The 25,090-nt window shown below is 39.0% G+C and overlaps 1 protein-coding gene across 4 annotated transcripts in view; it reads right to left on the reverse strand.

The window, feature by feature from the left end:
• The window catches only part of SPIRE1 (spire type actin nucleation factor 1), a 187,163-nt gene continuing 162,073 nt past the window's right edge, over positions 1-25,090 (reverse strand). For 2 of the 4 annotated variants that reach the window (XM_044243648.1, XM_044243649.1), the window contains 8 exons: positions 23,202-23,292; positions 12,969-13,111; positions 10,560-10,733; positions 6,407-6,544; positions 5,763-5,833; positions 5,197-5,224; positions 4,964-5,100; positions 1-3,419 (listed from right to left, as the gene is read on the reverse strand). In XM_044243648.1, the coding sequence (XP_044099583.1) occupies positions 3,161-3,419; positions 4,964-5,100; positions 5,197-5,224; positions 5,763-5,833; positions 6,407-6,544; positions 10,560-10,733; positions 12,969-13,111; positions 23,202-23,292 (1,041 nt within the window). In that variant the 3' untranslated portion in view covers positions 1-3,160. The remainder of the gene's footprint in view (positions 3,420-4,963; positions 5,101-5,196; positions 5,225-5,762; positions 5,834-6,406; positions 6,545-10,559; positions 10,734-12,968; positions 13,112-23,201; positions 23,293-25,090) is intronic. The other 2 variants (XM_044243650.1, XM_044243651.1) reach the window with 1 other exon arrangement.

Genomic DNA, 25,090 nt, shown 5'->3' on the forward strand with positions numbered 1-25,090 from the left:
TTATGATGGAAAGCCATTTTATTTTTCCCTAAATTTTAAAATAAAAGACTTGAATGGAAAACGTTTAGTACCGTCATGTCACCCCGAATGCCAGCAATACTTTGAGTCTCACACACACAGGAAGCCAGGTCAAAGTCCAGTCAGTGCACACATTTCTCCATGGCTCTTCCAACAGTCTGGCATGAACAAAATTTTCTGCCATTTTGCTTTAGCAAATAGCAACATAATTTGAAAACTTTCATGTCTCTTATGTGACCCCTAAAATCCAATGTTATATTTATTAATACAGTTAGAAAAATAAAAGCCTTAAAAAATTCATGGTACGAGTTCACGGTGCTAATCACATCATCTCTTCAAATGTAACATCATTTTAAAAACTCCTACTTAACAACCTTCTGGTTTAATCTGAAAGGCTTAAGACTTGAAATCTAGTAAGACTGTTAAGTCAACGTACATATCAATTATTTCATTTTCACTTGTCCTGGGAGAGTTAATTCCCATTGTCCACTGAATGAATGCCTTTCAAATATTAATAAATATATTACAGTATTTACAAGCATTCTTATCTACTCTGACACTGGTAGAAAGTTAAGCCGTGGGGAAGGACTGATCTCCCAGTGGGGCAAGCTCGTGAAGTCTGGGAGGAACGGAGCAAGTGCTGGAGGGCATGCCAAGGGCTGCTCAGGTGTGCCTGCGAGCTCTCAGACACGTCTCCTTCTGACCAGCTACCCAATGTGTTGTTGTTGGATCAGGTGTAAATGCTGAATAGTCAGAAACCAGGAAAAAAAAAAAAAAAAGGAATACTGCGAAGGTATGTTATTTTACTAGTTAAGAAGAGGAAGACAGGCCCAGGGTGAGAGACAAAGGTTAACAAGGGTAAAACCATGCTCCAAAAGCTGCTAGTGAATTACTCTCTGGGAATTACCTAACGTAGTTGAGGTGTTGGGCACATGTCATGGCTATGGGAGAAACTGTAAGAAATATTTTTGGCAATAAAAAGTGAGGCTAATTCGATTTCTATGCTTTGAAGTATGTCACGTGTCTTCTTCTTACACTGTGGACTATCTCACATAGACCTTATCACCCACTTGACAAACCTCGTTAATGCTGCTCAAGGATTCACAGTCTAATGCTCTGGTAAGAGTGATCAAAATGCCCTAATCAGCCTAGACAGCATCGAAACCTGAAGGACTGAAGCCAAAGACTGAGATGAGCTAGGTATCTGTCTTATCAATGTGAATGAAACTCTCATTTTAGGGGCTTAGTTTCTTATGTTTTGTAACAGTGGTACACTAGTCGTTATTTTAAAAAGCCTTCTGTCATGGGTCATGTCTATATACCTACACAAACACCATTCCCTTTCCTGGTAGTCATTTCGAGGCCTAAACCTGGGGCCCTCAAAGGGTGTGTGGCTTCCACCAAAGCATCTGGGGTACAGAGTCCAAAAAGTCCCTTGGAAAATTTTATAAATGAGATTCACCCCATATACTGTTTAAATCTTGTATACAAGAGTCTTTAAAATAATTTAAACATGTGCAAATTCAAGAAGGGTTCTCTGGTGGCCCATTTTGACATGCAAATACAGACGAACTGTTAACATGCATTATTTTAGTCAATTGGTAAAGTTTATTTCATAAGTATAAGTAATTTTAAGCCATTTACTAAATTGTAAATTTCAACCCATTAAAAACTACTACCAGAGAAGTTTTGAGGTATTACTGTTAATCTAATGTAGAAATGTTACTATACTTTGATGTGGAGTGAAATGTGACTGCCATGCCTTTTATTCAATGGTGCTGTTGCAGTGCTGACTACAGATGGGTCCTATAGCTTTTAGGAAATTCTTGTGCATGTGCATTAATTGATTTCCCAAATGCCAATGGCAATTTGACTGGTTGGTAGTTTCTAAGCTTACTAAAATAATAAAGTACAGCTCCTAGCATGAGACAAACAAGCTGAGATAGTTCATGTGTACAGTGAGTGCTACCCTCCAACCTACCTCCATCAAAACCCGCCCTACTCCCTCCAGTCGTTTACAAGGAAAACTTGTGCAAAAAAGCATCCAAAAAGTCTATCAGCAGGTTAATTTTCTTGTAATTTTAAAAGAACTAGACAATTTTTTCCCTTAAAATTCATTTATAAAAATAAATAAATTTCAGTTGGAGACCTTAGGTACCAAATTGTGACTTAATTTAGTTGTGATGGCTAAGACTATAAAGTTATGAAAAATGTAGCTGAAAACTGATGAGCTCCAGCCTGTTCCCCGCAGTGTGGCAACGGCTGGCACCCTATGCTGTCACGATCCTTCTCAGAGTTAACCAAAATACACGCAACTTCTCGACAAACTTCTAGCCTTCCTTTGTCCTGAAACTCCCACAGAACTTTAATTCTTAGACCTCTGTTACAAAACTACAAGGAACCATAATCCATTCAAGATAGGGAACGAAAACCTGTCACCCACTCAGGGGACACCCATCCATTGCACTGGGGCGAACACAGCAGCTCAGAGGAAATGGTTCCCCACTGGGGTGTACAGCTTATCCAGATGTTTTGCACTAGAATGCAGGCATGAAGTCCCTCCTGTAGTCTTTAGCTCAGAGCAACAATAATTTAAAATCAGTTCGATAGCAGGAGCAAATCCTTCCAGGTTTTGTGCGGTGAGATGACACACAGCCTGGCCCGGCGACTCCAGGTACCCAGTATGTGGCAGGGCCCGGCCACTGTGTGCGTTAGGCAGGAACGCTGTCGGGCGGAAGTGCCAATATGACTTACTGCGTAGAACTGTGCGAACATCGACACCTTTGTGAGGCTGATTTCTCCTAGGAGAAGCTTTTTGCCTTAGTCGGGAAATGATCTGAGGAACAGTAAGGAACTGAACTAAGGAAAAAGTCTCTGGCCTCCAGATCTGCGCGCACACACGGAAGCAAGTTTCAAGTTATTGTTCTCTCTCGGTGCAAACGAGCGATTGGCTGACCTGTCACGTATCGTCAATCGATAGGAACACAGCATTCAGTCTGTGGAACAACGTGAGGCAGCAAAAACCTGATCTAATGCAAATTCAAGCCTATGAACTAAGACCACGGCAAGGAGAGACAGTCTAGCTCAGTGTTCTCCTGCGCTGGTACCAACTTGGAACACAAAGCAACTGAAAGGCACAGGCTCAGATTTCATTGATAGTCCTCTCTGAAGGGCAGTACTCCGAAGTGCCCGGTGAGGACATGTAGAAAGACTGTGTTTTCCTTTTTAATCGGGCTCTTTTGTTGGCCAACACCAGGCTGCGCCGGCTGGAACTGATGATTTCCGAAATAAACTTTTTGCAGTCTACACACACCTCCATAGTACTCCAGTCCTCCATCAGCTCTTTGGGAAACTGTAGCTCTTCATCGGATTTGTCCACAGACTTAGATTTTGAGGAGAACCTGCAAAAAAAAACAACCTTTAGAGTATCCAGTATTGTCACTTACAGTTCTACTGCAATACTGAGAAAATACGTGCAGAAAAAGTAAATCTGTTCCCAAAACATTATGGAATGGGCGAGTCACCTCATGCTCTTCCAAAGGAAGAATTTCTAATTAGAAATAAAATTCAAAATATTAAAAAAAAAAAAGAAACAAGGAAACATGTTTTATTAAGAAATAGTCATATTGGGAAAAAAAAAAGAAATAATAATACTGAAAACTCAGTATCCCTTCCAGAATTTTTGGAAAAAAAGCCTAATTATTCACCTGAATACTATATAGTGGACTTAAACAAACAAAGCAAAACAAAGTACAAGTTGCTAACGTCCTATCGATAATTCAGAAGGACTTCAAGTTCTTTCTCCAGAGATCCCACGTCAGAGTTGGTGAACACGAGTCAACTGTAGACAGGAGGGCAGACTAGAGTAAACTGAAGTCAACTGGTCTCAGTCCTGAAAAGTTCTCTTTGGAGCAGCTTCCTCAGCATTTTTGCATTTATCAGATATACCTGTCCCTTTCCAACAACTGTATTTGGTTTATTAATTATTTGGATCCTAGGGAGCTGAAGTTATCCAGGTCAACATTGTAATAAATGTTTTGGGTGATTTTTTGAAATAACTAGGAATCCTCTACTCGTGGACTACTTTAGTGAAACCAAACAGGAATGTGAGTTTAGAGTAGGTATAGAAAGGAACAAGGTACCCCACAGCCTTGAGCCCACAGGTGATGAGTCGGGGGCTATCCCGGAGCGGCAAGGCAGAGTCTCGGAGTAGAGGAGGTGCAAGTCACCAGTGGGGCTACACAGCGGCGGCAGCGGCCAGCAGTAGCACTGCCTGGTGCCCAGCACCCAGCACCCAGCACCCAGCACCAGTCCCCGGCACCTCCCTGACCCTGGCGGCAGCTGGTATGTAAAACCCTGATCGTTTTGGCCCTGTAAGTGCGTAAGTCAAGCTGGCCTGACCTCCTTCTGCCCTCCCTTAAGGACCCACAGGACCCTTACTCTGCATTAAATGCAGAGGGACTGATATTCAGGCAACTTTTTTTTTTTTTTTAAATTGCCAAAAGCTTTTGGCATAAAGCTTTATTTCTGCCATACCGACAATAGGAAGATAAGCCAAAGTGATGCCAGACCACTGGAATGCTAGAACTAAACAGATTTGCTTTCAACACTAAAGAAGAAAGATGAGAGTGTTATATGCAAGTTTTTGACTCCACTGAAAACAAGGTCAGTTTTTAAAATGACTTTTAAAGGACACCCAAAGTAATTATTTCTGAAGTAGAAAAGTAATGATGACATTCAAGTATGCTTCAACCAGCTAGCTTTGTTCCCTTGTCAAGTTACCTTTAGGAAGTTTTGGAGACCTGTGTCCAAGTCAAAACTATATTAAAACAGCTACCCAGACACCCCAAACCACCCTGAGTCTGAACCCTACCTCGTCAGCAGTCCTCAAAAGGAGCATTCTTCTTTTACAGAGATGCTCTGAGGTCCCAGGCCCCCTCCTCACCTGGCAATGCTCCGGAGTGGCCGATGGTGGCCAGGGGTGGGCTTTTCTGGCTTCATGCAACTTTCCCCTCTTTGCAAGGCAGAAGGTCCCAATGAAAAGATGGGAAGAGTGGAGTATGGTTTGGAGGGCAGCCGCATCTATCACCCCAAACAAAACCGAGAATGAGCAGTACGGTTAAAGAGGGAGACTCCTGAAAATTAACACAAGTTGTGATTTCACCAAGTTTAGCTTACCTTTTTGCAACACTGGGAACACACCGGCCTGTATACAAAATCAGAAATGTTACTCAGCATGATGCGACTGCAAAGTCAGAGAAGCCAATGGCTGCATGGTTGTGAATTTTTATGATAAACTGCCAAAACCCTCTGATTTTTCTACCAGAATGTAACAAATTGATACAACTGTGGATCATCAAGAAGACAATCTGTAAACCTTAACTCTTACACTGTTTCCTGTAAAAGGATCAACTTACATCTGTCTGGGATTTTCTTACTTGTCTAGCCAGGGATCACATGACAATCACTTCTTTTTTTCTGTTCCAACTGGACATATGTTTACTAGAGTGATCTTAGTTATGTAAAAGAAATATATGCAGAGAAGCATTTTCCAGGTTTAATTCCAAATAACTGTTTGCTCTACTCTTTTGAAAAAATCAGTATTATTAACCCCCAAGCACAGCACAATCTGATAATGGGTTGGGTAATCTCTAATACTGTTTCTGTGTAGGAAAATGATTCAACTACGAATGCAACCGCTATTTCTTTGACTATGGTTATCAATTACAAAAAAAAAACCTTACCTCTTACAGAACTGACAGGTATAAGACCAGGTGAAGAAGGAAAATCTCCTGGTTCGGCAACAAAAGCAGAGCTAAAAAGTACAAATTTAAAGGGAGAGAAAAGCATTGCCAATAGTTAAATTCCTAATTTACACATCTAAATACACTTTACATTTATATAATGGGGAAGTTTAGCAGAAGGAAGGAAAATGGGAATTCAGAAACCCTGTTTTCAAGTCTGGCTCTGTGATAATTATAGTTTGGCTCTGTATTTACTCCTAATTCTCCTTTTGAAAGGTAGTAATACGCCATAGCTCTCCAAGGTTCACCATCATGGAATCAATCTGAAGAAGGTTCTGAGATAGTCTCTTTCTCAGATATAGTTTCTTTACAAGACTTAAAAATGTGGACATGGTTTTATGAAGGCATGCCATTATTTATTATGGTTGTTTTAAATCTTATACAGTTTTCGATTTCTCAGGGAGAAACAAAAATACTCCTTTTTGTAAGCAAGGCAGAACAGGAACTGTGTATTAGAGAATAAGCCTCTTACCTCCTAAAATCCCCTATAAGTCCTATACCATCTGGCTGCCAGCAGACCACTCCCACAGGAGACTAGACCATTCTTCTAACCCTGCTTATCAACCAACTTGAAATAGCTCTACCTTTCCTTTTTTCAGGGCGGTGTAGACATCTTTGTACTGTTGGTACTTTTCCAGCTCTGCCTTCACCAGGACCTGACGAATATGCATTACTTCCTCCACAGTGAGAGCTAGGCATTCCACTGGATAGCAGAATTCCTCCTGAAATTCAAAATTCCACATGAATAAGAAACTCCCACCCCACCCCCTTCTCTGGCATTGCACAATTTCCCTTTAGATCAGACAACTGGTTAGTAGCTTCAGAGAAGAAAAGAGGTTTCCCAATGAACACTGGAATAGAGCTGGCTCACTCTGGGGACCACATTAATTTTTAATTACACTAAGACAACGGATGGCAGAAAGCTTCTGAGGACCATGTCAAACGTCAGAGCCTACTGAAATTTCCAGGAAAAGAAAGTTCCTCACATTTGGGTGCATATTTTGTCTCAAAGTTTCTATCCCATTAAGCAGAGCTATGCATCTATGCATTGAAATCTTGAAGAAAATTTTCTTGTTCTAAACCAAATTGACGTGAGTTTTCGCTTATGATGATGCAGACATTACTTCTCGTGCTGTATACTATATGCTCATAGGTAAACAGCGAGTCTACAACAGTGGTACTATTTAGAAAACTGGTTTGTGGTACCCAGAATAGCCAAAAGAAGGTGGTTAGTAATTTATACTGAGAAGCATTATTTAGTGGCAAGTTACATCAGCACATCGTGAAAAATCCTAGTAGTATGAGTGGAACTGGAACACGGAGCTACTGGAACAACCTCTAAGGCTGCCCCACAGTTCTCTGGATGTCTCTTATTACTTTGAAACAACCGCTGAATACGCAGTCAGCACTGGAAAGACGTGGAGAAAATCTTAAGAATTTCACAATAAATATTTATGCTGGCTGTCTTATGTTAATGGTTTCCCTAAAAACAGCCGAGGAAGATGTTGATGTAACTGATCCCACTGAATAAAAGAGCCTCACCCCCATCTGCTCCCCATCCGGCTCTGCGCTTGATTGGTGGATCTAATAGAAAGACAGAACGGTCTTGTGCATTCTCACCCTGCCAGGCTTCACAGGGGCCATTGTGGTGTAGGGACACTGAAAATGTTCTCAGTACAAACACATTATAATTCACTCCCACACACACACAATAGCATTGCTCACAGGCATTCTGGAATCAAACAAGCCAAATGGGAAAGCACATGACTATGAATGCAGTCAGTTTATGGAGTTTTAACATTCAGTTCTGTCTTTCAATCAGAAAAAAACAGAAACAAATCTAGGTTGCAAACTTGATAAACATTAGCATTTACTAAGAAAAGTAGTTTGGAGAACTGTTTCTTACTAACAATCAATACAAAATCATCTCTGTTCAGGCTGACTTAAAGAAGGTTAAATTTGCTTAAAAATGTTTTGGAAAAAATCCTGCAATTAAATTTTTTAAGAGGAAAAGCTTAGTATCTGGAGGGTGGGAAGGTAGTCTGTCTGTTCAGGAAGATTATATCATTTGCTCTAAGATGTCTAAAACCTTTTTAAAAAAAAAATCACCATCACATAATTTTCTCTTTCAATGGGAAAAGCTTTCAAAGATCACAGGATTAAATGGGCTTGTCCCGTATCTACTCTGTTTTGCTCCCCCCTTAGAAAGTAGCCTAGTGTCAAGTGGGAACAATGCACTGTCTGTGTGAAGGTTAGGCCACTAGAATTGTGCATGAGGTAAGCATCCTGGTTGCACACGTCTGGATGATGGCTTTTCTCAGCTTTTAACATATTTTACAAGCAGCTTTCCTACTTTTTTTTTTTTTTTAAATTCATTAGCAATGAGTGTGACTGTGGTGCATTTTCTGACAACTAACTGTGACAAAACTGCTGAGCTGGAACAATCTAATGTATGATTCCAGCCACCAGCCAGATCCTCACTCCCTGAGATTTGGTACCGTGCAGGTGGGAAGATGGCACATAGTGCCAATTAGCTTTACTAAACACTTCCGGGAGTCCTTTTTATTTGCAGGGATCTCCTAGCACACACCATAGACTGACGGGTTCTACTTCCCTCTTCTCAGTCTTAAGTCACAAAGGGACTTAGTCAAGCATACTTTCAACTTCCTGCTTTGAACCATATGCAAATCCAGTACTTCGCAGGACACAATAAGAAATTGTATTTGTGTGTGTTTTTGCTCTTTTTTAAACTTTCAAGCGGGTTACTGTTGAGTAAAAAAATTCCCATTGGGTCAAATGCTAATGTTTTAATTCTGGTGCTTTCCCAAGGACAACAAAACTTTAATGCAACATGAAAGAAAGTAATAAATAGTTACTAGAATTAGTTTTCATTACTTTTTTCAATTGAGAAAAAATACTAATTCAACATCCCCAAAGCCAAATTAAGCCTTAGCCTTAAAAGATCTTGCTGGGACACTAATGATCCAGAATGTGAGGGGCGCACAGGGCTTTAACAGTGAGCGAGAGCTCTGCACTGGGCTTGGTCACTCTCCCGCACACCCTGAACTCTGTTATAGCCAGATACGGCCTCTAAAATCCCCTTACTTCCCTGTGCTTCAATCTCATTCCTAAATTTAGGAAAGGGACGCTAAATCTGAAAGTGTTTTAATCAAGATTGAAATATACTATAGGAAAAGATGAGCCTTTAGAACTTACTTTGGACATATGTCACTAAAATCATGAGTTTTTGTTCAATATTCTGGTTACTTTTACCATTCAGAAGGGTCAGAATAAGGGAGCATAGAAATTACAGAGCACAATGTAGACTCTGGTAACTGAACCACAGAGAGAATGGGAATATGCCCATTTTATATAGTATTTTTAATGAGCAAAAACTTTGTAAGTAGCAGATACTTGAAAATTATCCAATACCACCAATATTTTCTGGAGTTTTTAATAAAACCAAGGCAGATTTAAATTAAAATAGCACCTATTAAGTTTAATTATTCTTCTCATGTCAAATTCAACTTTAAAACTCAAAGTGAACTCTTTGCCTGGAGTAACAGTATAGCCTTACATCTTTGTTTGGGGAGGACTGATAATAAAAATGAAAATGCCAGCAGATCTTCAGTAATAGCAGTAACAGTGGCAGGAGTTAAAATGCCATCCCTGAATTTTAACTGACCACGTACTGCCCAAAGGGCCAGATCTAAAGTGGGAAAAAGAACAGAGATCTATTCTTCTGTTTTGTGACAATAAGAGAAAAGAATCTGATGTATTTCCTTTACATTCAGAATCTCTTTTCCAAACCAAGATGGGTAATAAAGAATAACAAAGAAACCAGCTGCTGTTTCATTTGTCAAGGATAGATTTAGTAAATAAAGGACCTAGGAGAACCAGGATCCCATAGGAGGCGGAACAGGAGAGCAGCTGCAAAGGCTAGTCTAGTGGGCAGCCGGTGCTCCTCTGGGGGCAGGGGAAGCTTTCAGCATAGCGGCATAGTACGAAAGCTTATTTCACTGGGGTTTGGCCGATACTATATTTCCTTTAAAAAATATATTCTGTATGAAAATCTAAAAAATAATGAAATGTCTAAATTTACATATTTAAAATAACCACATCAATAAAAGGAAAACTTAAAATTTCTATGGCGAAGTGGGTTGTCATAAAAACCACATGACACCTGACCCACACCACACAGCTCTATGAAAGATGCGGAACAGAGAGATTCTGAGCCCAGGGCTGGCACAGGCTTTGGGGGCACAGCATTTTGGAGCTCATGGTGGAGTGTGCAGGAAATGGGGAATGACATGGTTCCAGGGGTGGGGGAGTCCCCACGGCTCTGTGGCCTGGAAGAAGGCTGTTGTGTCAGCTGGGTGAGGGAGCAAACACTGTTCTGATGGTGGGAGGGCCTGGGGAGGAGAGCACCCTGCAGGTTCTCGGGGAGTGTCCCCCGTACATGGAGAGGAGCTGGCATTCCTCCTGCTGTACAACTGGGTCACTCACAGGTCCCTCTAATCTGATGCTGCATTTTGAGTTTGTTGTCCTTTCAAGGTCATTTTCCTTTCAACTGAGATCATGGTGTCATCTATGCATCCTACAAAAGACTGGAATCAACGATCAGAAGCGAAGTGCCCATCTAAGCTGTTAATTGTTCAGAGTGTGGTAGTTGCGGTATCACTGTCAAAGAGATAGAGAGAGTAAAATAATTCCCAGAACCAGCAGAAAGAGGCCAACCTTTGAGGATTTCCACCTGCTGGTAAAAGCTCTCTCACATAGATAATACATAGCCCCTGCTACCCCAAACATGGCTGCTTCAAAAGGATGAGAGCTGAGCAGAGAAGCTGTTTGTATGGTAGAAAAAAGTGGTCGGCAAGGCGTCCTTGGCCAAACACTGGTTATCCTAGGAACCTGAACAATAGATAAGGGAAAAAGAAAATGGTAGGGGGAAAAGAAAAGGAGAAAATAATGCTGAACGTGAGTGACCTACAAATAGTGGTTACAGAGCATGAAAGAAAAACAAAACAAAACAAAAACACCACCGAGGACTTTAGCGGTGGATTCATGTGTGTGACCACACCACGTCTGCTCCCGTACGTGTAAGTCAGTAATCGCACCAGGAAATCATTCCTAGAGACTCTTGGAGTTCACACAGCAGAGCTTAAGGTATTTCTAACTTGGCTGTGAGAGCGGGTGTGGGGGGCGGGCTCCAGGCAGCACTTGCTCCCCAGCTTCCCAGAGGAAGGCGCTGAAAGTTGCCTTTCACTTAGATGGACAATCATCCTCAATCATTTGACCAAATTATGAAAAAAATTAGGTTTCAAACATCCTAGGGAAAGAGAGGGAGACACAAGAAAAATAAAAACGAGGACCAGTGAAGACATTTCTGCAATTTTCAGTGGAGGGGTTATAAATACAAAATGATGCCTTGTTTTCTTAAAAAGAGCTACAGTTTTAAATTGTCATACTTTTTAAAAATGATACTTACCAAGCTAGAGGGCACTGCCGCAAGTTGAGTGTGACTTTATGGATTTCCCAAGACAAGCTACTAGCAAGAAGGATCACTACTCTGACCTGGAAGTGACTTTGTCTCCGCTGGTGCCCTGGACCCTTGGAGGGAGCTGTGGTTCCATGTGGAACCTGGACGCCAGCCAATGAACAGAAGTGCTTTCCCACTGCCTTCCACTGAGACTCTTAGCTGTGACCACAGATTGGTTTTATCTGCTCTTCTCCACAAAAAGTAACTCACAGCCTGACCTAGCACATACCAAGAGTTCCCCTTTGTCAGGAAAACACTTCTGGGCCCTTGATGTGGGCGGATGGTCTTTCCTCGATTACCTCTTTGGTATTTTTTCTCTTCTATTCAAAACTTCTCCTAATAGCTGAAATTTCTTCTAATTGACCTGACAGTTCCTCTACATTGATAATTTTTAAATTTAACATTAACAGTGGTGTCATGTGATCACAGGGCCTGGTGCATAGCTAAATGATGCAGTGGCTTCTAAGAGAAAAGCTGGGTGAAGAGAAGAATCACCTGATTATTGGACTTGTGACCTCAAACAGACTTAAGCTGTGACAATAACTACATTTTGCTAAAGCAAAAAGTTGCTCACATTAACACAAGTCTTTAGATTCTGAAGTTTGAGCCTGTCTGGTTAGAGTTCTCTTTTCCTATCGGTAAACCACCGGCGAGGCTATATTTAATCAATGTTTCAGTGATTATTTGGGAATTAGAGGAACTGGGTCAGGAATTGACATATAATCACTAGTTCTTTAGTTGAACTGTTTCATAACAGAGATGACTGATTAAATTTCAACATTATAAAGCTCTGTCTGAACTTGGTACCTTTCCAGTAACCATACCACCTTCCTCTACTTTGAGGGAGGGACATCTGTTATTGCTTTATTTGAACCCTTGATAATTCAAGATAGCTTAAAAATATGGCTGAAAAAAATGGAGTAAGCATATTCCAGTGCTTTTTATTCATGAATACCTGAGAAAACAGATATTAGATATTAGGTTGCTGGAAAAATGACTGATTGAAGTCTTCATCTCCCTGGCAAATATTTGTGAAGTCAAGTGGGACTACAAAAGAATCTTTGCAGACCGCCTTTGGTTAGAGGGTCTGTTACTCCTTCTTGGCAGGGGCCTACTGTCCTGGGAATCAAAGCCACTAGATGAACGTGAAGTCTTGGGAAAACAGCAAAACTGTCATCCAGGGCAAACAGCAGCTTTGGCTCCAAGATCATTAAACATACTTGAAAACAATGTACAATGGTTTCTAATGGATCAAAATTCTCCCCTCATATTGCTGCCTCCATAAAACAACCTTTTGATGAGTTTTAACAATTTTTAAGCATACTAATTCCCTTAAAAAGAAGAAAGCATTTCTTTAATAATAATACATATTTTCAACCACTGGTAAGTATTCTGGAAAAAAAAAGTACTTTAAAATGAACAAAGAATGGTCAAATTTCATTTAGGTGATGTTAGAGTTGGTTTTCTTTAGATATTAAAAACAAATAAAGCTGTTTGAAGTTCATTTTAACGTTTGGAAGTTTATTTTTCCTCCTAATCATCAAGAGCTAATGGTAAGAGGCCTCTCACTGATCCTTAAGTCACTATGAAGCCTTTCAGTTACTTACAAGAGATCGGGAGCTCTGCTTGGACGGTGGCAGAAACTGTCTTACATTAGTGGGTGTTTCCTTTTCAATAGAATGTCGTCTCTGGGGTGGCTGCCGTCTCTCTGGCTGGGGTGTTGATGATATGGGCAAGAATTTTGGAGGCTCTAAAGAAATGAAATGAAATGAACCAAACTGAAATGAACTTTCCTACAAAATAAAAATCTTAGATTTTGAATTCCTAACAGAAAACCCTTTGTCACTTGTGACAAACACCGCATTCAAAGATGAAATGTTTATTTCATTAGAGGGTTAAGATTGGAGGTCCTTATGGGGATACTATGAGGAATGCTATACAAAAATCTCTGCAAGATAAACTTTCCTACAGACGTAGTGAGGAAAAGAGGAAAAATAGTTCATATTTTTAACATTCATCCAAATTCATACATAAAAACACAATTATAGTCTCAGCTTTGTACATGTAAATGCCCTCAAGTTATATACCACAGGATTTTGCAATTATCGAGTCTCAGGCATGTAAAAGAAGTAAAAATATGAATTCTGTGTGTCCAAAAAGTCTCCCATGTCATGCCAAAATTTTCAACTGTAGTCATTATATATTCTCCTTTTTAAAAGATGAACTATAAAAAATAAAAACTTTTCCTTTTTGATGATTATCAAGACATTTTGTCCTTAGATTTAAATCGATCTCTATTTAAATTTTGAAAAGTAAATTCCAGTTTTGATGTTCATACTCTAACACTGCTCTCTTCTGCCTAGTGATATTTTGGGATAGGGTTTAAAAGCAGAATGTTTTAGTGTTTGAATGGTTCTGGATTCACATTGTGAAAACATAAGGAGAACATTAGAAATAAATTATGTTCTAACCAAGTTTTTTTAGTGCTTCCTCCTACTGTCTTTGCAAAGTAAGCCTGCTGCAGTGTTGTGAGTGAAGAAAGTGAAAGTCAACACAAAGTTAAAAGTGATCCATCTATTTGGACTGTCCCCCCAAGAGAAATCACTAAATAAAAATGAAACAATTTCCACAATCAAGAAAGATACAAAAATCCATTATGTGATTTAACTGAATCTCTGTAATATTTAATTAGCCTGGCCAAATACCAATTACAGGTGATAATCAAGATCAGCTCTTACTATGTTCTTGATATAATCTTATTAAGTAAATCAAGATAACCAGTTAAAGAATTTTAATCACTAAAAACTCCATGTGTATAAGAAATCAAGTCAATGTTCTAAGAATATCTTAATATATAAAGGTTTTCCTCCAGGAAAAGTTTCTTTTTTCCATTGCTGTAAAACATACATAAAATATACTTAGTGTCTTTATATTTTTTAAGATTTTATTTATTTATTTGACAGAGATGGAGAGAGAGAACAAGCAAGGGGGAAAGGGAGAAGGAGAAGATCAGCAGGGAGCCCAACACGGGGGCTGGATTCCAGGACCCTGGGATCATGACCTGAGCCAAAGGCAGACTCTTAACTGACTGAGCCATCCAGGTGCCCCTGTCAAATTTTTTTTTTAAAAGATAGACTTACTTATTTGAGCAAGCAAGCACATGAGCAGGGGGAGGGACAGACAGACAGAATCTGCAAGCAGGTTCCCCACTGAGTGTTAGCCCCACACGGGGCTCAACCTCACAACCCTATGATATCCTGACCTGAGCCAAAACCAACAGCCTGACGCTTAACCGACTGAGCCACATGGGCACCCCTAGTGTCTTAATTTTAACTGTACAGTTCAGTGGTATTAAATATTTCCATCATTGTGCAACCATTACCATCTTCTATCGCCATATCTCTTCATCTTGTAAAACTGAAATTCTGTAACCATTACAATAACTTCCCATTCTCCTCTACCTACAGACCTGGCAACTATCGTTTTATTTTCTTTCTCTCTGATTTTGACTACTCTAAGAATCCCATATAAATGGAATCATACAGTATTTGCCTTTTTTGTAATTGCTTTCTTCCCTTAGCAAAAAGTCCTAAAGGTTCGTCGGTGTAGCAACTGCAGGATTTCCCATTTCTAAGGCTGAGTAATATTCTATTGTGTGGCTATTCCACATTTTGCTTAGCCATCCATGCACTGATGGGACACTTGGGTTGCTTCCGTGTTTTAGTGATTGTGAATACTGATGCTATGAACATGGATGTCTATCTCTTTGCTTATATAATCAGAAGTAGAATTGCTGGATCATACGTAATTCTATTTTTAAATTTTTGAGGAGTCACCATACTGTTTCCACAGCACCTGTACCATTTCACATTTCCAACAGTGCACAGGGTTCCAATTTGTCCACGTTCTTGTCAACACTTGTTATCTTCTGGTTTTTGTTTATTTTGATGGTAACCACTTTAGTGGATAGGAGGTAGTATCTCACTCGAGTTTTGATTTGCATTTCCCTAATGATGAGTGATGCTGAGAACATTTTCATGTGTTTGTTGATCACTTGTATATCTTCTTTGGAGAAATGACCATCTGAGTCCTTTGCTCATTTTTTAATTAGGTTGTCTTTTCTGTTGTTGGGTTTCAGGACTTTCTCTACATATTCTCTGAAAATTAATCCTTTATTAGATATATGATTTGTAAATATTTTCTCATCTTCTGAGGGTTGCCTTATCATTCTCTTGATGGTATCTTTTAGTGTACAAAAGTTTTTATCTTCATAAATTCCAACCTGTCCATTTTCAAAAATCTGTGCCATTACTGTCCTATCTAATAAACAATGCCAAATCTAATCTCATGGAGCTTTTGTCCTATCTTTTCTTCTAAGAGTTTTATTATTTTACATCTTACATTTTGGTCCTTAATCCATTTTGAGTTAATTTTTGTATTTGATGTTAGGGTAAGGGTTCAACTTCATTCTTTTTTTTTTTTTTTAAGGTTTTATTTATTTATTTGATAGAGAAAGAAAGAGAGAGACAGAGAAGCAGGCTTCCCGCTGAGCAGGGAGCCTGATGTGGGACTCGAGTCCAGGACCCTGGGTTCATGACCTGAGCCAAAGGCAGATGGTAAACTGACCGAGCCAACCAGGCGTCCATTCATTTTTTTTTTTTTTTTTAAATCTTCAAAGTGTTTAAAATTTTTTTAAGTTTTTTTTTTTTTTTAAATTTATTTGAGAGAGAGAGAGCATGAACAGTGGAGAGGGAGAAGGAGAAGCAGACTCCCCAGTGAGCAGAAAGTTCAAATCGGGGCTCCCTCCTAGGACCCCGAGATCATCATCCAAGCTGAAGGCAGATGCTTAACTGACTGAGCCATACAGGTGCCCCTAATTTCCTTCTTCTGCATGTGGATACCCTGTTTTCCCAGCACCATTTCTTTAAAGACTACTCATTGAATGGTCTTGGCATACTTGTCAAAAATCTTTTGACCATATAGGTGAGGGTTTATTCTGAGCTCTCTATTCTATTCCATTGATTTATATCCTTGTCATTATGCTAATGCCAGAGTATTTTGATTACTGTAGTTTGTAATAAGTTTTGAAATCAGGAAGCACGAATACTCCAGTTCTTTTTCAAGATTGTTTTGGCTATTTGGGTCCCCTGAGATTCCATGTGAATTTTAGAATGGGTTGTCTTCTGGAGCACCTGGGTGGCTCAGTGGGTTAAGCATCTGCCTTTGGCGCAGGTTGTAATCCTGGAGTCCTGCGATGGAGCCCTATGTCAGAATCCCTGCTCAGCAGGGAGTCTGCTTCTCCCTCTCTCTCTGTCCCTTACCACTGCCGGTGCTCTCTCAAATAAATAAATAAAATCTTAAAAAAAAAAAAAAAAGAATGGATTGTCTTCTATTTCTGCATAAATGTCATTGGCATTTTAATAAGGATTGCACCGAATCTGTAGATCATGTTGGGCTGTGTAAACATTTTAATGATATTAAGGCTTCTAATATCATTAGAATATCATTATATCTAATATCATAAATACATCTAAAGGTTGTATTTCCCTTTACTTAAGTCTTCTTTAATTTTTTTCAGCAATGTTTTGTAGTTTTTAGTGAGCAAGTCTTTCACTTCCTTGGTTAATTCCTAACTATTTTATCCTTTTTGACACAATTATAAATGGAATTGCTTTTGTAATTTCCTTTTCAGATTATTTATTGTCTGTGTACAGAAATACAACTGATTTTTGTGTGATTTTATATTTTGCTACTTTACTGAATTCATTTATTCTAATAGTTTTTTTGGGAATCTTTTAGGGTTTCCTTACACATAAGATCATAACATCTATAATGAGATAATTTTACTTCTTTTTTTTCTATTCTGGCTGCCCTTTATTTCTTTTTGTTGTCAAATTGCTCTTACTGGTGTTTCCAGTACTATGCTGAACAGAAGTGATGAAAGCAGGGATCCTTGCCTTGTTTCTGTTTCTTAGAGGAAATTCTTTCAGTTTTTCAACACTGGGTATGATGTTTGAGGTGGGCTTTTCATATATGGCTTTTATTATGTTGAGGTAGTTTCCTTCTATTGTGAAGTTCTTCCTAGTTAGTGAAGTTTTTTATTATGAAAGGGTGTTCAATTTTGTCAAATGCTTTTTCAGCATCAATTGAAATAATCTATGGTTGTTTTTCTTCACTCTGTTGATATGGCATATCACACTAATTAATTTTTATATGTTGGACCATCCTTGTAGTCAGGAATAAATCCTACTTGGTCAGGGTATATAATCCTTTTAATACATTGCTGAATTCTGTTTGCTAGTATTTTGTTAAAGATCTTCCAAAAAAACCAGTATTGGTTTGCAGTTTTCTGTCCTTGTAGCTTTTGTTTGGCTTTAGCATCAGGGTAATGCTGTTCTCATAAAGTGGGTTAGGAAGTACTCCCTCCTCTTCATTTTCTGGGAAATGTTTGAGAAAGATTGACAGTAATTTTTTTTTTTAAATGTTTGGAAGAATTCACCAGTGAGGCATGAGAGGCCTTTTCTTTGTAGGGAGGGCTTATGCTTACTAATTCAATATCCATACTAGTTATTGGTCTAGTCAGATTTTCTCTTTCTTTCTGATTTAGTCTTGCTAGGCTTGGCATTTCTAGCAATTTGTCCATTTTGTCAAGGCTATCCAATTTGATGGTAACCATTCATGATATATTCTCTTTTTATTTCTATAGAATTTGTCCCCCCTTCAGTTCTGATTTTAGTAATTTCAGTCTTTTTTTTTCCTTCGTCTACGTAGCTAAGGGTTTGTCAATTATGTTGATATTTCTGAAGGACCAATTTTTGGTTTCTTTGATCTTTCTCCACTGTTTCTCTATTCTCTATATTTTATCTCTGCCTTTGTCTTTATTATTTCCTTTCTTCTGCTAGCTTTGTGTTTAGTTTGTTCTTCTTTTTCTAGTTCCTTATGTTGTAAAGTTAGATTGTTGGTTTGTTTGTTCATTCATTCCTTCCCTTCTTCTTAAAACCAGAACATTCACTGTGCAACTAATCATTGAAATTTCTTGTTTTTAATGTAAGTATTTACAGCAGTAAATTTCACCTTGGCACTGTTATCACTGTGCCCTATAGTTTTGGTATGTTGTGTTTTCATTTTCATTCATTTCTAAATACTTTCTAATCTCTCTAGTGATTTCTTCTTTGATCCACTGATTTTTAAAAAGTGTTAATTTCCACAATTCTGTGAATTTTTCAGTTTTCCTTTTGTTACTGATTTCTAACTTTGTCCCACTGTGGCCAGAGAAGATACTTTGTATGATACCTGTTCTTTAAAATCTATTGCGGGGGTGCCTGGGTAACTCAGTCATTAAGTATCTGCCTTCGGCTCAGGTAATGATCCCAGGGTCCTGGGATTGAGCTCTGCATTGGGCTCTCTGCTCAGCAGGAAGCCTGCTTCTCCCTCTCTCTCTCCCACTGCTTGTGCTTCCTCTCTTGCTATGTCTCTGTCAAATAAATAAATAAAATCTTAAAAAAAACTAATGAGACTGAACTTATAGTTTAACATATGGTCTATCCTTGAAAATGTGCCATGTGCCCTGGAGAAGAATGTATATTCTGTTGTTGGGGAATGTGTTCTGTGTGTCTGTCAGATCTAGTTGGTTTATCATGGTATCCAGGTCCTCGATTTCCTTATCCTCTGCCTGGTTGTTCTCACCATTATTGTGAGAGGGGTTCTGAAGTCTCTGACTATTACTGCAGAACTGTCTATTTCTCCTTCATTTCTGTCAGTTTTGCTTTATATATATATTTTGACAGCCTGTCAATAGGTGCAAAAATGTTAATAATTGTTCTATCTTCTTACTGTATTGAACCTTTTATTAATACAGTGTCCTTCTCTGTCTAACTTTTTTTTTTTAAATTTAAAGTCTATTTTGTCTGATGTCAGTATAGTTTCCCCAGCTTTCTTTTGGTTACTATTTGCATGGAATATCTTTCTGTGTTTTTTTGAATCTCTGTGTTTTTTTGAATCTCAAGGGAGTCTTTTCTAGCCAGCATATAGCTGGAGCATGTGTTTTTATCCATTCTGCCAATCTCCAGCTTTTGATTACAGAGTTCAATTAACTTACATTTACAGTAATTACTGATCAGGAGGGATTTTTGTCACTGTGCTATTTGTTTCCCACACGACTTAGAGCTTTTGTCCCTCTTTTCCTTCATTCTTGTCTTTCATGTTAAATTGATTTTTTTAATAGTGAAATGTTTAAATTGCTTTCCCATTTTCCTTTTGTATATATTCTGTAACTATTTTCTTGGTGGTTACCATAGAGACTACATTTAACATCCTAAAATTATAACACTCTGATTTGGACTCCTAGCAGCTTAATTTCAATAATACACAAAAACTCTGCTCTTCTAAAGCTCTGTATCCATCCTTTTTGGATATAACAAAATTACATTTTTATGCACTGCACTGTCTTTCCCAAAATATAGGCTAATAATTCTTTCAGGTGCCTTAGTCTCTCAAATTATGTAGCAAACAAAAAGTGCAGTTAAAAACCATTGTTAAAATACTATTAGCTTTTTTTTTTTTTACTTTTTTTTTCAATTTATTTATTTTCAGAAAAACATTATTCATTATTTTTTCACCACACCCAGTGCTCCATGCAAGCCGTGCCCTCTATAATACCCACCACCTGGTACCCCAACCTCCCACCCCCCCGCCACTTCAAACCCCTCAGATTGTTTTTCAGAGTCCATAGTCTCTCATGGTTCACCTCCCCTTCCAATTTACCCAAATTCCCTACTCCTCTCTAACGCCCCTTGTCCTCCATGCTATTTGTTATGCTCCACAAATAAGTGAAACCATATGATAATTGACTCTCTCTGCTTGACTTATTTCACTCAGCATAATCTCTTCCAGTCCCGTCCATGTTGCTACAAAAGTTGGGTATTCATCCTTTCTGATGGAGGCATAATACTCCATAGTGTATATGGACCACATCTTCCTTATCCATTCATCCGTTGAAGGGCATCTTGGTTCTTTCCATAGTTTGGCGACTGTGGCCATTGCTGCTATAAACAGATGTCGTGAAAAGAAGGGCCATCTGTACCCCAATGTTTATAGCAGCAATGGCCACAGTCGCCAAACTATGGAAAATACTATTAGCTTTTATAATTGCCCATGTATTTTACTGAGATCTTTTATTTCTCCTATGGCTTTGAATTATTGGCTAGTGTCCTTCCATTTCCCCTGGAGGACTTCTGAGCATTTTCCACTGGGAAGCATCTAGTGGTTATGAACTCCCTTGGCTTTTGTTTATCTGCGAATGTCTTCATTTCTCCTCACTTCGAACAATGGCTTTGCTGGATATAAGACTGTTGGTTGACTTTTTTTTTTTTTTTTTAAGCACTCTGTATATACAGATCTCCCCCACTCTCTGAAAGTAGAGCATTCCGGTGAAACCTTTTGTAAGCTGAAAGTGTATAAACTAAAAAAACAATTGAAGCATTTTATAAAAATGAAAAATCTTCTTTGGATTTCTTTCAGTTAGCTAAAACAGGTATTAGTGTTGGTCCTTCATAAAAAGTGAAGTGGTATAAAGGAAACTTTCAGAGAGTGGGGTGGGAAGCTATATTGGCCCACTATCTTCTGGCCACCAAAGTTTCTGATGAGAAATATACTGAAGATCTTAGAGAATCTCTTGTATGTAGTGACTCATTTCTCTCTTGTCTTTCTATCTGTTTTTGGCTTTTGAAAGTTCAATTACAGTATGTCTTGGTGTGGGTCTCTTTCATTTTAGCTGGGCTGCCTGAATGTTTATATTCATGTAATTCCTCAAATTTGGGGAGTCTCAGCCATTATTTCTGCAATTATTCCTTCTGCCCCTTTCTTTCTCTCATCTCATTTGGGGACTCCTCTAGTGCATATCTTGGTCCACTTGACAGTGCCCCACAAGTCTCTCAGTCTCTGTTTGCTTTTCTTCAGTCTTTTTTCTTTCTGCTCCTCAGACTTGACACCGTCCTTTGTCCTATCTCCAAGTTTGCTGATTCTTTCTTCTGCCTGTTCAAATCTGCCATTGAATCTTCTAGTGAATTTTTCATTTAAGTTATTGGCATTTTTGGCTCCAGAATTTTTTGTTTGTTTCACTTTAGGTTTTCCAGCTCTTTATTTATCTTTCCATTTTTGCTCACATATTATATTCTTGGCCTTCTCCATATCTTCTTTTAGTTTTTTGAGCCACTGTAAAGCAGTTTTTTAAAAGTCTTTGGTATATCCCCTTCTTTTTCTGGGACAGTTTCTGGTGATTTCTTTCTTTACTCTGAATGGGCCATACCTTCCTGTTTTCTGTATGACTTGTGATTTGTTGTTGTTGTTGTTGAATATTGGACATTTGAATCTAATAATGTGGTAACTCTGGGAATCAGATTCTGTCCCTTTCTTTCCCAGGGTCTGCTTTTTGTTAGGGTTTTTGTTTATTGTTTTCTTGATTGCTATAGGCTGTCTCTGTGCTGACAATCAGCCTGAGATGTAAACTTAAGATCTTGTCAGGTCTTTTATGAGCCATTTCCTGGGCATGCACTGTCACTTTATAATTCTCTGTATATGTAGTTTTGGAATATCTTAGTTTAATGTCTGGCTCCCCAAAGGAAAAAAGCTAAGAATGAAGGAGGTGGGTAAGGAGGCTAGCCCTTTAGGTCCCCTGAAAGTCACTTTAGCATGCAGGGAGCTTGGGACAAAGCAGCAATAATCACTGCATTTTGGTCTACACCTTTGGATTTCGATGTAGCAGAGGACAGATTCCCAATATTTGGAGGCCAGGGTCCTTTTTGCCCACCCTAGCTCCTGGAAGCTATGTGCAAGCTGTTTCAGGAACAGTACGCTGCTACCTGCCATGTGGCTGGCGTGGGGCATGAGTAGCTCCCATTGTGCTAAGAGCTAAAAGTGACTGAAATTAACCACAATTTTCCACCTAAATCTTCCTCTGGAAGTTGCAAGCCTTCAACAAACTCAGAGTTCCAAAGGACTTACATCAGACAAATTCTGCCAGTACAACTGTTGTCCAGGTGGGAGACAGATTCCTGGTGCTCCTTATTCCACCGTCTTCCCAGAATCCTCTCACTTAATGTTGTAATTTCTTAAATCTTTTATAATGATTTTATACACAAAAAGATAATTAAAAACATTTAGAAATGTGGTGCCTGGATGGCTCATTTGGTTGGGTATCCAACTCTTGATTTCAGATAGGTTGTGATCTTGGGGTGATGGGATCTAGCCCTGCATCAGGCTCCACACTTGGTGCAGAGTCTGCTTAAGATTTCCTTCCCTCTGCCCCTTCTCCCACTCACGCTCTCTCTTCTCTCTCTCAATCTAATAAATAAATAAATAATTTTTAAAAAAAAAAGCATCTAGAAATCACTTAACTTTAGATTCTGTGTTCAGAACCTACGAAGAGTTATAAAGGCATTTTTACTATCCATACATGTATGTGGGTATGGATATGTGTATATGTGTGTGGGCCTGGGAATGAAAACAAGTGTAATTATTTAGGGCTCCCAGCTTAAATTCATACAAGGAGGTAAATTAATCTAAAAAATACAGACAGTTGACTTATTCTGGAATCTACAACTATTATCTGTAAACCTGAAGGTGAATGATCTGTTATAAGAACCTGAGGCCCAGTTATCAGTTCAGCCCTACCTTATCATGTCACTTTAGAAATATAGCAATATTTCTGCTCCTGATGAGGGAAAATTCCAGGGTTAGTTTTCTACGCTAAATGATCACAAAGCACTTTGGAACTCCCTATTCTCGGTCCAGTGTGTTTTTGAAAAAATCTGACGCTAGCTCTTTGTACCACAAATACTCACTCTTCCTCGTGGACACAGCCTCTACTAAGGGATCTTCAAGGAAGGAGGGAGACACACTGCTGCTGCTGGTTGACTTGTGTAGAGTTTCCTCCTGAGAAAGGTGGGGACAGAGAAATAGACTCCTAAGACATTAGTGCTTTCATGCTAATAAATTTTACTACTACAGATTTATTTCAGTGTGAGGCACCAAATTATGTCAAAGGTTCAAGGCAACTAGAAGACCTAGAAGGTATCTAAAATTAGACAAGCCTGGGTCTGTGTTCTGGATTTGTCCCTCATTAGAGTGATGTGACACAACAAGTTTCTCATCTTTCATCATTTGGTGTTTAATACCATCTATACACTGTATTATTGGATCAGATGAGAAAATATGCTCAAAAATGCTTAACACATTACCAGGCATATAGTAAATGGTGGTTAATATCATTATTAGAGAAATATTTAACACATTTATAAAAGTAATAGATTAGTAAACTGCATGAAGGTAGATGCTATGGGCCTCATTCATTGTTGTCAGCAACAAACCTACTTTTAGTAAGTGACGAATAAATATTAATATTTGTTGAATAGATGAAAATAAACATTTCATAAAATATTGTATGAGTCTAGAAAAATGTCTACATTATGCAAAAGAAATTTTAAATTTCTATTACCAATAAGATGAGACCGTAATGTTTCAGATTATACCAAGATGAAGCACAATATTTACTCAAGAAAAATTTATTATCTACCATGTGAATGAGGATATACATGAACCACATGAAAACGTATGTCTATAATATCTACAGAAAACTGCTAAATATTTTTAAAAGTGGAAGAAAGAAAATTATTTTAAGATATTCACCTATGACTATGTGAGAGAAATCATGAAAATTCTCTCCGACCTACTTATTTAAGGCGACTTTGAGAACTCACTTAGCCATTCACAAAAAATGGCTTTACCTAAAACCTACTGCTAAAAGCACTGGTTTCACGCAAGCTACCATACAAAGGATCTGGTCAAAGGACAGGAGATGAAAAAAGGCTGTAAACCACACAGTTCCAACAAAGAAGGTCTGAACAGTGACCTCCCCACTCCTGGTACATACCATGAAGAATAAATCAAGCAATGTAACCAAAGCCCCAACCCTGAACATGGTGTAGAGGTCACACAAATCGCCAGAAGAGCTAGTGCGCAACTAGAATGCCCTCCTTCTGCCTATGGAAGGCCAAGAAATAAAAGCCAAGAGTATCTCTTAGGAAAAGAAAAAGGAGCCATACACAGTAGTCCCAAAAAATTATGAGGGGAGTGCCACCTTGATTTTAACAGCAGAAAACACCACACACCACCTCACATACCTTAGCCCACCTTCCCCAGAAACGTTTTCTTTTTTAATTTAAAAGATTTTATTTATTTATTGAACAGAGAGAGAGAGAGAGAGAGAGAGATCACAAGTAGGCAGAGAGGCAGGCAGAGAGAGAGAGGGGGAAGCAGGCTCCCCGCTGAGCAGACAGCCCAATGTAGGGCTCAATCCCAGGACCCTGGGATCGTGACCCGAGCCGAAGGCAGAGGCCTAACCCACTGAGCCACCCAGGTGTCCCCCCCAGAAACATTTTTAAAGCCCAATTTTACAGAATTCTGAGCATGTCTACATGTTCCACACCATTCCTCTTTACTGTTCTGACTTGCTTCCACTGTGAACAACGAAGAGCCCATCCTGGGGCAGCCAGGTGAGTGCAAGTTAGTTAGTAAGAAACAGAGAAGTGGTGAGGACACTGGCATGGTGCAAGGCCTTTGGGATTTGCTCCCAGAAGCAGCTGGGGGGTCCTCTGCCCCTGCATGCCCACCACAGGCAGCTGCACCCAACTTCTCACTACTTGAAAACTACTCTTCGTTAGGCTCAGTTCCT

This window comes from Neovison vison, chromosome 3, assembly GCF_020171115.1.
Source record: "Neovison vison isolate M4711 chromosome 3, ASM_NN_V1, whole genome shotgun sequence".
NCBI lineage: Eukaryota > Metazoa > Chordata > Mammalia > Carnivora > Mustelidae > Neogale > Neogale vison.